The sequence below is a fragment of the Protopterus annectens genome, chromosome 5.part0 (assembly GCF_019279795.1).
Source record: "Protopterus annectens isolate FY-2018-M chromosome 5.part0, PAN1.0, whole genome shotgun sequence".
NCBI lineage: Eukaryota > Metazoa > Chordata > Ceratodontiformes > Protopteridae > Protopterus > Protopterus annectens.
In genome coordinates, this window is record NC_056735.1 from 1,385,130,506 (window position 1) to 1,385,142,952 (window position 12,447).

The 12,447-nt window shown below is 40.0% G+C and overlaps 1 protein-coding gene across 1 annotated transcript in view; it reads left to right on the plus strand.

The window, feature by feature from the left end:
* The window catches only part of CCDC81 (coiled-coil domain containing 81), a 1,631,012-nt gene that overhangs the window by 732,535 nt on the left and 886,030 nt on the right, over positions 1–12,447 (plus strand). Inside the window, exon 7 of the mRNA XM_044071201.1 lies at positions 1,309–1,426. Coding sequence (XP_043927136.1) covers positions 1,309–1,426 — 118 coding nt within the window. The remainder of the gene's footprint in view (positions 1–1,308; positions 1,427–12,447) is intronic.

The following is a 12,447-nucleotide window of genomic DNA, read 5'->3' on the forward strand; positions in this document are numbered from 1 at the left end:
ATCATGAAACAGACTTTGCACTCATCCTATTCACAGGAGAACAGTTAATTGGATGCTAGATTCTCTTCTACTAGGTCAATGTCCAGCAACCTATTAGTTCCATTTCTCGGTATCAGTTGTGACATGCTTTGTGACACTGACAACTTCAGAATTCCCAGCATTTTTCCAAGTAATAGTACAGAATATTGTTTTAAGGTCTTTATCCTTTATTGCAGGAAATACCTAGAAGGACTTAATGACTACTTTTCTTTAAAGCATAAACACAGTTCTAAAACACTGTTTTTTGTAATTTTGTTAAGCCTCATAAACATAATTAGACTTTGCAGTGATCTTTATGTGTGCTAACCTAGTTAGAGAAGTACTACTTTAAATAATTAGATTTCTTATTGTTTTATTTAGATGTGCAGTAGGTCTTTACTTTTGTCATCAGTGCAGTTATATAGCCATTGATACTACATCTGAGAGGTGATTTTGTTTGGTCTTGTAGCTGAAAAGTAACTTAATCTGTTGGCATGAATGGCTGTCTGCTATCTGAACTCATGTCTTTCATTTTGTAGTGGTCAAATGATAACATAGTTTATTGTTTTTGACTATGCCCCATAGAAATGGCATTAAATTGTCTGTCAGTATTACTAAATTAATAATCTGATCATGCTTAGTCATGATATGAAGAAGAAGGTTTGTTCTTTAGCTTGATTTCTAGTATAAACTTGTTTGTATAATTATTTGTCAAGACTTTAAAATTATTATATTTTTACTATTACAATAGTTTTTGCAGCAGAATAACAAGGTAAAATACCTTTATAAATATTTGTTGTGTTACAGCTATCATTGTCTATAGTTTTTAATCAGCATTTGAATTTAAAATACAAATTTTCCAGCACATGGCTACGAGGGCATTATTATTAGTATTATTTAATTTGTTTACTTATGTATGTATGTATTTTTATATACTTCAAATAATCAAAGTTTGATTTCTTTGTCTGTTGCATTTAAATATTCACTGTATTATCTACTCACTGTCATTTTATGGGACTTTTATATAAGTATTCATATTCCTTTCAGTAAAATAACTGTAAAAAATCTTAAAAAAACAAATGTAATCTTCACTTTCTGAATATAGAATATACTTGTACATTTTTTTGCATCAAAGCAGTACAGAAGTATAAAAGGCTTTTGCTGGAGTGTTGCTTCTATAACAGGTGCTATAAGTCATTGCAATCAAAAGGGTTTATTAAGAAAGACTATAGTGTATGCAATAGTGTGCTAGTGTGTAAGCATGCTGAGCTCTGCTTTTTTTATCCACAGACATTGCCTCAGCCAGGCTGCTGTCTCCAAGGAAGTACATCACTCCTGCAACAGTGACTGCCGTTAACCTAACTGATGATCTGGTGATAAACAAAAGGCTTAAAACTGCCCCTGAGAGGTGAGACACCTTAAAGTATGAGAAACACTTCAAACCTGCAGGCATGCTAACAAATAATTTGTTGTTCTTTAGAGGGATAATTTGAACCCATTCTGTCCCACTCTATTTCCTACTAAAACCTCCTTTTAATGATTGCTTACTGTTCTAAACTTGTGTTGACAGAATTGCTTCATTTTTTTACAAGGACTACTGTTTATGGCAACAGTATTATACAAAAGCCAACATTTTGCTGTTTCAGGATATATTATCCACTTTTTGCAACTACTGAACATAAATAAAGACCCAAGTTGCCACTCACAGAGCTCCTTTCTACCATGTGATAGCTTGAGATGCTAGACTGTGTTGTAGTGATTCTTATGTGGGAAAACATGCAGATGGAATTATCTTAGGACTGTTGTAAATCATTTTTTGATATCTGTGTATGCATGCATATGTACAGTGAATATAAAAAGTGTACACACCCCTGTTAAAATGCCAGATTTTTGTGATATAAAAAAATGAGACCACAATAAATCATTTCAAAACTTTTCCCACATTTAATGTGACCTATAACCTGTAACCTATAACCTGTACAATTCAATTGAAAAACAAACAAATCTGTTAGGGGAAAATATAAAAAAATAAAAAACATACAATAAGCTGGTTGCATAAGTGTGCACACCCTTAAACTAATACTTTGTTGAAGCACCTTTTGATTTAATTACAGCATTCAGTCTTCTTGTGTAGGAGTCTATCAGCATGGCACATATTGACTTGGGAATGTTTGCCCACTCTTCCTTGCAAAAGCGCTCCAAATATGTCAGAATGTGTGGGCATCTCTTATGCACGGCCCTCTTCAGGTCACTGCACAGATTTTATATTGGATTTCGGTCTGGGCTCTGGCTGGGGCATTCCAAAACTTTAATTTTCTTCTGGTGAAGCCATTCTTTTGTTGATTTGGATGTATGCTTGTGGTCTTCTGGTGAAGCCATTCTTTTGTTGATTTGGGTGCATGCTTGGGGTCAGTGTCACATTGAAAGGTGAAATTCCTCTTCATCTTCAGCTTTCTAACAGATGCCTGAAGGTTTTGGGCCAAAAGTGACTGGTATTTGGAACTGTTCATAATTCCCTCCAGCTTGACTAAAGCCCCAGTTCCAGCTGAAAGACAGCAACCCTAAAGCATGATACTGCCACCACCATGCTTCACTGTGGGGATGGTGTACTTTTGGTGATGCAAAGTGTTGTTTTTGTGCCAAACGTACCTTTTGGAATTGTGGTCAGAAAGTTCAATTTTGGTCTCATCAGACCATAACACATTTTCCCACATGCTTTCGAGAGACTTGATGTATTGTTTTGCAAATTTTTGCCAGGTCTGGATGTTTTTCTGTGTAAGAAAAGGCTTCTGTCTTGCAGCCCTACCCCATAGGCCAGACATATAGATAATACGGGAGATTGTTGTTACATGTAGTACACTACCAGTACTTGCCAGAAATTCCTGCAACTCCTTCAGTGTTGCTGTAGGTCAATTGGCAGCCTCCCTGACCAGTTTTCATCTTGTCTTTTCATAAATTTTGAAGGGACGTCCAGTTCTTTGCAATGTCACTGTTGTCCCATATTTACTACACTTTTTGATGACTGTCTTCACTGTGTTCCATGGTATATCCAATGCTGTGGAATTTTTTTTTGTACCCTTCTGCTGACTGATACCTTTCAACAACAAGATCCCTTTGATGCTTTGTAAGCTCTCTGTGAACCATGGCTTTTGCTGTAGCAGGCAACTGAGTAAATGTTAGGAAACTCCTACTAGGACAGCTGAATTTTATTTGGGGTTAATCAGAGTCTCTTTAATTGATGGCAGGTGTCTACCCAAGAAGACTGAATGTTGTAATTAAATTAAATTAAATTAAATTAGGTCTTGGATCCATCCTCAGATCTGACTTTGGACATTTTCCAGACTTAGGATCTGTAGTTCAGGCTCCTCTCCTTACCCACAATCTCTGGCAAACCCTGACAGTTCTTCAGATCTTGTTTGCTGATTTCATTGGCTCAGGCTGTCAGATAAATGTAGACTTTGTTTGCTCTTGTTATAGTTTTTTCTGCCCTTTGTTGGCTGTTGTTATTTAAGAACTATTTATTTTGCTTCCTACCATTCTCAATATATATATATATATATATATATATATATATATATATATATGTGTGTGTGTGTGTGTGTGTGTGTATTATATATATATATATATATATATATATATATATATATATATATATATATATGGGTCTACTTCATTTGCCTGACAACTCAAATGACTGACACTCATTTGCCTGACAGCTCATTTGCTCGACAAAAAGTAATCAAGGCAAAAACCTGGGATTTGCCCCCCTCCCCACTGTTGTGCGACCGTGGAGTTGTTATATATAGTTGGGGGGTGTGGGGGGCACAGCCCCCCACATCAGGGGGGTGTGGGGGGCGAAGCCCCCCACCTAGAAAGTTTGTCGAGCAAATGAGCTGTCAGGCAAATGAGTGTCAGTCATTTGAGTTGTCAGGCAAATGAAGTAGACCCATATATATATATATATATATATATCAATAACTAGATATTCCTTTTTTCTCCTGTGGCCATTTTGGCCTTGTCAGCACCTTGTCACTCCTTTACTAGTTACCAAGTAGTTCTTTCTTACCATTGTTGGTAATTTTATCTCTATCCTAGCCTAAACTGGGTATTTCTTTAGCTACTATTGCTGGTATTTTTTCTTTATTGAAGTTTTGAAAGTTCTATTGTTGTTATTGTGATTGTGCATTTGTGACTGTTTTTTTTCATCATGGCTGATAAACCAACTGGTTTTAAAAAATATGTCATGTGGTTATAAAATGCAACATTATGACACTCATACTAAATATGTCTATTGCTCAGGGGGAGCTTATTTGGAGGAGGATTGTGCCACTTGTATGGGCTTTAGCTACCAGGCAGTTGTTGATCGGCATAATACTTTCATTCTGAAGGGTCTTATTCCCCAGTCTGCTACTTTGTCTGCTTCTGGAGTGTTCCTGTCCAGGAAGAAGCCCTCAGGTAAGCAAAAAGGGGACAACAGTGATAAAATCAAAAGAAAAGCCTAAGGAAACAAGGAAGCAATCCCCCTGACTGCTCTCCTTCTTCAGCTACTATTTCAACTCCTCAAGCTAAGCTTCCTAAGACTTTGGAAATCATTGCTACTTAAGGCCTGTCCTCTGTCTTTTCCAGGACTCCCTCTCACAGGGAGTAGAGAACTTCCTCAGAGCCTGTTTCTTCCAGGTTACATTTTCCCTTCTTCCAGGAGTCACACATTTGCAAGGCTTCTAGACCTCCTTTCTTGTCTTCCTCCTTTAGGTCTACCAGATGTTTGACAGAGGCTGACATTGATACAGTGATGAGGCAATTCCTTAGAACAAAAATTCTTGCTCCTATTCCAAGCCATCCTCGGCTTTGGAAGTCTTGGATCCCAGTTTTCCTGGATCCTCCATGTTTGATCTGAAGTTGTAGACTTCTTCATCTCCAGCTTCTTCTATGATCCAGCCTGCCCCAATTTTATTGGAACTGGATGGATCTTGGAACTGAAGCATCAGCGCCAACTGTGGGGGTAGGGGATCAATTCCAAAAGTTTTAGAGATGTCTGTTTCACTTGGAGGTTCAGTGTTAGACAGCTCAGCTGTGACTTCAGTCTTGTGGCATGGTCAGGGAGATACACTTGACCAAAACCACACCAAAACAAAAGAACAAACTGTAGATAAAAACAACAAACTGACCACAAATTCTCAAAAAGTATAAAAATTGAATAATGCCCAATAGTCGAACTCTAGTGCCTCGGCTTAAATGCCTTCAAGAGTATACAGTAGATACTCTTGGCCACCCTGGTACAGTAAATTTCGCTTCTACTAGAGTTGTGCTTTCTCCTTCAGCCTCTTCTCTTTAAGGCAGCAGAGAGAGAGGGGGGCCTCTCCAAGTCAGGAGATTGTACATCTTTGCCTACCTCAGCTCTGCCCACTCCATAGCAGTCAGCCCTGGGTCCGGAGCTTACTCATTCTATTCCATTGGGGATGCTGGTTCACACTAGTCTCAAGTTAGTCATCATTCAGGACTCACATCAGACTTCTGAGTCTTCCTTGGACCATCCCCTTGTGGTAGCTCCTTGGAAAGATAAGTAGAAGAATAGTCATGTTCACTCCACACGAGTCTTTAACAGAAGATACATATTTCAATGAGGGGAAGGGATCCCTCATATCATTCCTTGAGGATGTCTCCCTCAGGGAAATTCTTAAACTTTTCAGATAGAAAGTAGGTTGCTCTTCTGAAGCCCCTTCTCAGGAGGAGTTGGTTTTCCTCGAGGCATTTGGCTTTGGTTTAGCTACTTCCTGGGTGATTCCACTGGGCATGGAAGGAACCAGATGTGGCAGAACCTGTTCCCATGAAACCCAATAACTACTTAGTTGCTCCTAAAGACCTCACCCACTGAAGCAAAGGCCTGGTGGTGAATACTTTGTAGTAGTGACTGCCACTAAAAAGGAGCTTGCAGAGCAGAGTTCATCTGTCTACCATCCTAATAGAGAGTCTAGGGTTCTGGACAAATATGGGAATCATGCTTATGCATCAGTGACCTTTGCTGCTTGAATTACCTGGCACATATGATGAGGTTTCAGAGGCACTTGATAAAGGAACATTCCAAATCCCTGTCTGGGTCCATGTCTGTGGAAGACAGGAAAACCATGGATTGCAGCTGGCCACCCTGCAATTCCTTTGGAACACCTCCATGCAATTGATTTTCAGTGCAGTGAAGGGTGTCTCTAGTGCTGTAGGCACATGCATTATGGTACAAAGGCATTCCTGGATGAGATTGTGTGATTTTGCAAAAACATTCAACACATCTTTCATCAGTGCTCCCTTTGATTGATCCACCCTGTTTGGTCCAAAGATCAAAGATACACTCTCCAGGAGTGAGAAACATGGGAAACACTTTCTGCCACAGGTATATGGTTTTTGACCCCCAGAGAACTTTTTCTAGAAGCTAGAAAAGGGGTAAGAAAATGTGGTTCCATAAGTCCCAAGGGTTTTTCCAAACTTTCTGAAGAGAGAGCCCCCTAAAGCAAAGGAGGGTATTCTAATGGCATACATCTCCCATGTGGTAGAGGAGGCCCACAAAATCATGGCTTTAGAGATCCTTTCATGAAAAGCCTTATCAGCATTCTTGAATGGTTGCCTGACTGCTGCACTCTGGAGGCAGTTGGGTGCCACTAATCTCTGCACTCAGAGGCATGGACATCCATCCCCGAAGATGTCTGGGTGCAGACATTCATTACCAAAGGCTATTATATTCCCTTTCACTATCCACTCCAACAATAATGAAATACCCCAACATTCCACCTTTCCAAAGAAAAGCAGCAGCACTAGAAATCAAAAAGCTGCTGACAAAAAGAGTCAGCCAAAAGTGCCCATCAAACCAGCAAGAATCTGGGACTTAACTCGAGATTCTTTTTAGTGCCAAAAAAGAACAGGGACCTCAGGCCTATCCTGGACCTATGCTATTTAAATTTATTTATCAAACGCTCAAAGTTTCAAATGGTCAAGTACAGTCCATTCTCCCTCTCCTATAGAAGGATGACTGGATGTGCTTGATAGAACTTCAGGATGAATACTGTCATGTCAAAATAGTCAGGTTATCCAGAAGGTTTCTGTTCTTCTGGCTGGGAGACAGTAATTTCCAATTTAGGGCCTTGCCATTTGGCCTCACCAGAGCCCTCCAGCTGTTCACCAAATGCATGGCAGTGGTCACAGCTCATCTCAGACTGTTACGGTTCTGAGTGTTCCCTATCTGGACAACTGGCCCCACTCCTATCAGGGATCTTCTTGTCTGGGACACAGATTATCTTCTTCATCTTTGCTCTAGACTAGGGATTACACTGAATTATAAAACAACACAATAAACACTGGTACATAAAACCAAGCAATTTATTGTAGACAAAACAATTTCAGTAAGCGCTGCTTTCATCTCTTAAACAAACTGAGACTTCATCAGACTAAAGATGCATAATTAAAAACTACTTAAATACTTAAAATCTCATCACTTGCTTAATTGCCAATTAATATTTTAACCCTTTTCTTTTTAAATTATCTGCAAAATCTTCTCAGTTATTCAACTCATGAGGGTAACATGCATTTAATTTGACCTGCCATGAGTATTCCAACCTGCATCTTTAGTCTGATGAAGTCTCTGTATGTTTAAGAGATGCATCTTTAATCTGATGAAGTCTCAGTTTGTTTAAGAGATGAAAGTGCTTACTGAAGGTGTTTTTTTCTGCAGTAAAGTTCTTGGTTTTATGTGCCGGCTTTTGTTGTTTTGTTATTTGAGTTAGTCTGGTTTATACTGTCCAGTGGTTATTATAGTGAATTATGACAAATCTCAACTCTCCCTGACACAAACCCCAAAGTTCATTTGTGCACACTTAGACACTACTCAGATACCAAGTCTACCACAGGCCAGGTTATCCACATTACAGAATCAGGCTTTAGAACTGCTCTCCCTTCAAACCCCTCCAGCCAGGTTGGGCTTACAACTTCTGTGGTCGAATGTAACTTCAATTACCCTTGTTCCTCTGACAAGATTCTACATGAGGATATTACAATGGATGCTTGCAGTTCAGTGGTTCCATCAGGCATCATTCAGCCTATGACCTTTCCACTACACCTTAACAATATCTGCAGAAAGTATGTAACTTGGTGGATTCAGTCCTTGGAAGTGTCCCAGGGCCATCGCTTTGTTCCTGCCTTTCCCAAAGCCATGATCACGACAGATGCTTCCCTGATGGGGTATGGGTGTGGCATTACATGGAGAAGACTGTCCAAGGCAAGTGGTACCCTTTGTAGACCAATCTTCACATCAGTGTCCTAGAGATGATGGCAGTCCTCCTAGTATTGTAGGCATTTTTAGGATGTCTTCCCTCTAGAGGTGATCTCTATAGAGATGGCCTATATGTTGGTGGTCTGGTACATCAACAAACGAGGGGAAATAAGCTTCTACCCCTTGTGTTGAAAAGCAATGAGAATGTGGCAATGGGCAATCTCTTCCTGTTGCTTTCCAATAGTAATGCATGTACTGGGGAGGACTAACATATTAGGAGACAAGCTGAGCAGGTCTATCCTGCTACCTCATGAGTGGTTTCTCAATCCAACAGTGGCAAAATGGATTTTTTGTCAGTGTGGCCAACCATGCTGTGATCTCTTTGTCACATCCATCAATTCCAAATGCATCAGGTTCTTTCCCCCTAATTCCTCCAGAGAGTAGTCACCGAGAGGTGCCTGATCATTGATTGGCCCCCTTCTTTATGCATATCTACCAATGCCTTTAATTCTGAAATTCATACAGAGAGCATCACAATGGATGAGCAAAGTTATCCTCATTGCCCCTTTCTGGCGTTGGCAGGTGTGGTTCCCCTTCCCCTGGCTTCACTTTACACACCCTCCTTGGGTGCTGGATCACCATCCAGATCTTCTGTCACATCCATGTGGAATATCTCAATGTGGACATTTGAGCCCACAAACTGATGGCTTGGTTGCTCCACTTCCAGTGATGGCTAGGCAGTCCAGACTTTCCTCCCACTTACTACATATTTTCACATATTCTCATAGCTGCAACAAGAAAAATCTATAAAAGTAAATGAAAAAGATTTTCCATTTGGGCTTCTAAGAGAAACTTAGACTCTTTCTCAGACCCTTTGTTAGCTGTGTTAGACGCCCTTACTTCAGTTTTTCAAGATGGAGGCAGTTACTCCACGTTCAATGTAGTTAGCTGCAATATCCAGTTTCCATATTGGTGAGAATCATTCCTCTCTGGACTTTCTTAAATTGTGTAAACCCTTCCCCAAATGTACTTTCCTTCTCAGACCACTGATCAAAGATCCCACGCCTCCTTGAGATCAGGTCTATTTCACCAAAATGTAATTTCAGAGAACACCTAATCATCGACCCCAATTCAGTGAAAATCATTTCAGCAATTCACTGAATTTACCAAGGGCAAAGAAGTAGTTGGCCAACTACACAGTGCCCTTTTCTCCACTGTAGTGAGATCTCAGAGTTGGTATATATATAGTTAGTGGGGCCTGGGGGCACAGCCACCCCCCCCACATTGGGGAGTGGGTGGGTGAGTTCGATTTACTTAGATGTTGGTCTGTTGTGCTGCAGGGCAAGTATTTACCTGCCCATGGTAAATTCAGCGAATCGCTGAAACATTTTTCTCCGAATTGGGGTTGATGATTAGGTGTTCGCTGAAATTACATTTTGGTGAACTAATATAGCCCCTTGGGATCTTACTGAGCTGCTGCAGGCATTAACTCAGTCTCCATTTGAACCTACCACTAAAATGGATTTAAAGTTTTTGACTTGAAAGACTTTTCCTGGTTGCTGTTACCTCAGCCAAAAGAGTATCCAAACTCCAGACTTTGTCTTGTCAACCTCCATATATTATTTTCCAGAAAGACAGAGTTTCTTTATACACTAGTCCCTCCTTTCTACCTAACGTGGCTTCAGAGTCAAAACTCAAACTATTAATTTACCTGTCTTCTTTCCTAATTTCTGCAATAAGGGGGAATATGTGCTTCATTTATCAGACATACATAGGCAATTATGGTTCTCCCTTCACAGTACTAAACCTTTCAGGAAGTCAGATCAATTGATTTTATCCTATTCTAAAGCAGAACTGATTCAGGCTGTATTATATTACCTCAGCAAGGTGGTTGACTAGTTGCATTTCTTAAGTTTATACGGACAAGGGTTTGACTTTACCAAGACTTCCTAAGGCACATTCAACAAGATCTGTATCCACTTCTTCTGCTTTCTTGTCAATGGCTTTAACTAATAATATTCATGCTGCTGCCACATGGTCTAATGCCCATACCTTATATTGCTCATTACAAATTGGATATTTTTTCCAGGGATAGGGTGGCTTTCGGTTCTGCCATCCTCCAGAATACCCTTTCATGAAAACCACTGTGGGAATCAAGTAGCTGGGGACTCTCTCCAATCGGTTGATACACAGACAGAAAAGACATCATCAGATATAAAAAATATGTAGTCACCATATTAATGCATCTATGTTATCTCTTTCAGTCCTTCCTCAAACCTCCCTCTGTCAATTCCCCCTTCCTTTTTATGGAAGGCTTTCTTTTAGGCCTCTGGTATGACCTTTAGGCATATATATATGATGCAGAATCTGACATTGTCTTTTCCATTCATTTCTCAAGCAATTGTACTCGGATCCACATTTGGCTACTTTCCTGACTGAGGATCCACACTATTTCTTTTGCTTCCTCCCCTCCTGATATATGTATGTGAATATATATATCTGTGTGTGTGTGTGTATATATATATATATATATATATATATTTATGTAAATATATATATATATATATATATATATATATATATTTATGTAAATATATATATATATATATATATATATATATACGTGTGTGTAAATATATAAAACTAGCTATTGATTTTTTTCTCAGCTTGCTTTACCCTAGTTCTTCTGGCAAGATTCTATATGTGGAAGTTACAATAGATGTTGCAGTTCAGTGGTCTGTCCGGTGTCAGTCTATGACCTTTCCAGTATGCCTTACCAACATCTGCAGAGAAAATTTAACTTGGTGGGTTCAGTCCTTGGAAGTGTCCTAGGACCATCCCTTTGCTTCTCCCTTTTTGAAAGCCATGGTGACCATGGATGCTTCCCTGATGGGGTGAGGGGGGTATTACATGGAGAAGATGGTCCAAGGCACACGGTCCCCTTTCCAACCCAATTTTCACATCTTCCCTAGAGATGAGGGCAGTCCTCCTAGTGTTGCAGGCATTTCAGGATGTCCTCTCTCTAAGGGTGATCTCTGTACAGACAGGCAATGTGTCCGTGGTCTGTTAATCAAAGGTGGAACACGCTTCTACCCCTTTTGTTGGGAAGCAATGAGAGTGTGTCAATGGATGATTTCTTTCTAATAGCAATGCACATACTGGGTAGGTACAACATACTAGTGGACACCTTGAGCAGGTCTGTCCTGTTACCTCATGAGAGGTCTGGTCAGCCATGCTGTGATCTCTTTGCCTCTACTGTCAATTCCAAATGTAACAGATTTTTTGCACTGATTCTATAAGAGGAGGAGTCACTGAGAGATGGCTTGATCCATGATTGGTCCCCTGGTCTTCTTTATGCATATCCACCAATGCCATTAATTCCAAAATTCCTATGGAAAGCATCACAATGGAAGAGCAAGGTCATCCTCATTGCCCCTTTCTGACTTCAGCGGGTGTGGTTCCCCCCTCCTCTGGCCTCACTTGGAACACCCTTTTTGGGTGCTGTATCCTTATCCAGATCTTCAGTCACATCCATCCAGAATGCCTCATCTGGACATTTGAGCATGGTTTCTCCACTTCCAGTGATGGCTCGGCAGTTTATACCTTCTTCCCATGTAGTACATATTCTCATGTCTTCTCAGGAAGCTTCAATAAGAAAATCTGTAAACGTAAATGGAAAAGGTTTTATATTTGGGGCTCTAAGAGACATTTAAACCCTTTTTCAGCCCCTATGTCAGCTATGATAGACTTCCTCACTTTAGTTTTTCATGATAGAGTCAGTTACTCCATGATCAAAGTACAGTTATCTGCTATATCTAGTTTCCACATTGGTAAGCATCAGTCCTCTGTGGCCTGTCTTAAATTGTGTAAAGCCTTCCTCAAAGGTACTTTCTTTCTCAGGCCTTACTGTGCTGCTACAGGCATTAAAAGAGTCTCCATTTGAACCTGTTGCCAAAGTGGATTTAAAGATTTTGACATGGAAGACTATTTTTCTGGTTGCTGTTACCTCAGCCAGAAGAGTATACAAACTCCAGGCTTTGTCATGGCAACCACCATATATGTTATTTTCCAGATAGACAGAGTTTCTTTACCCAGAAATCTATCCTGTCTACCTTAGGTGGCATCCGAGTCAGAGCTCAATCAAACTATTAATTTAGAAGTCTTCTTCCCTAATT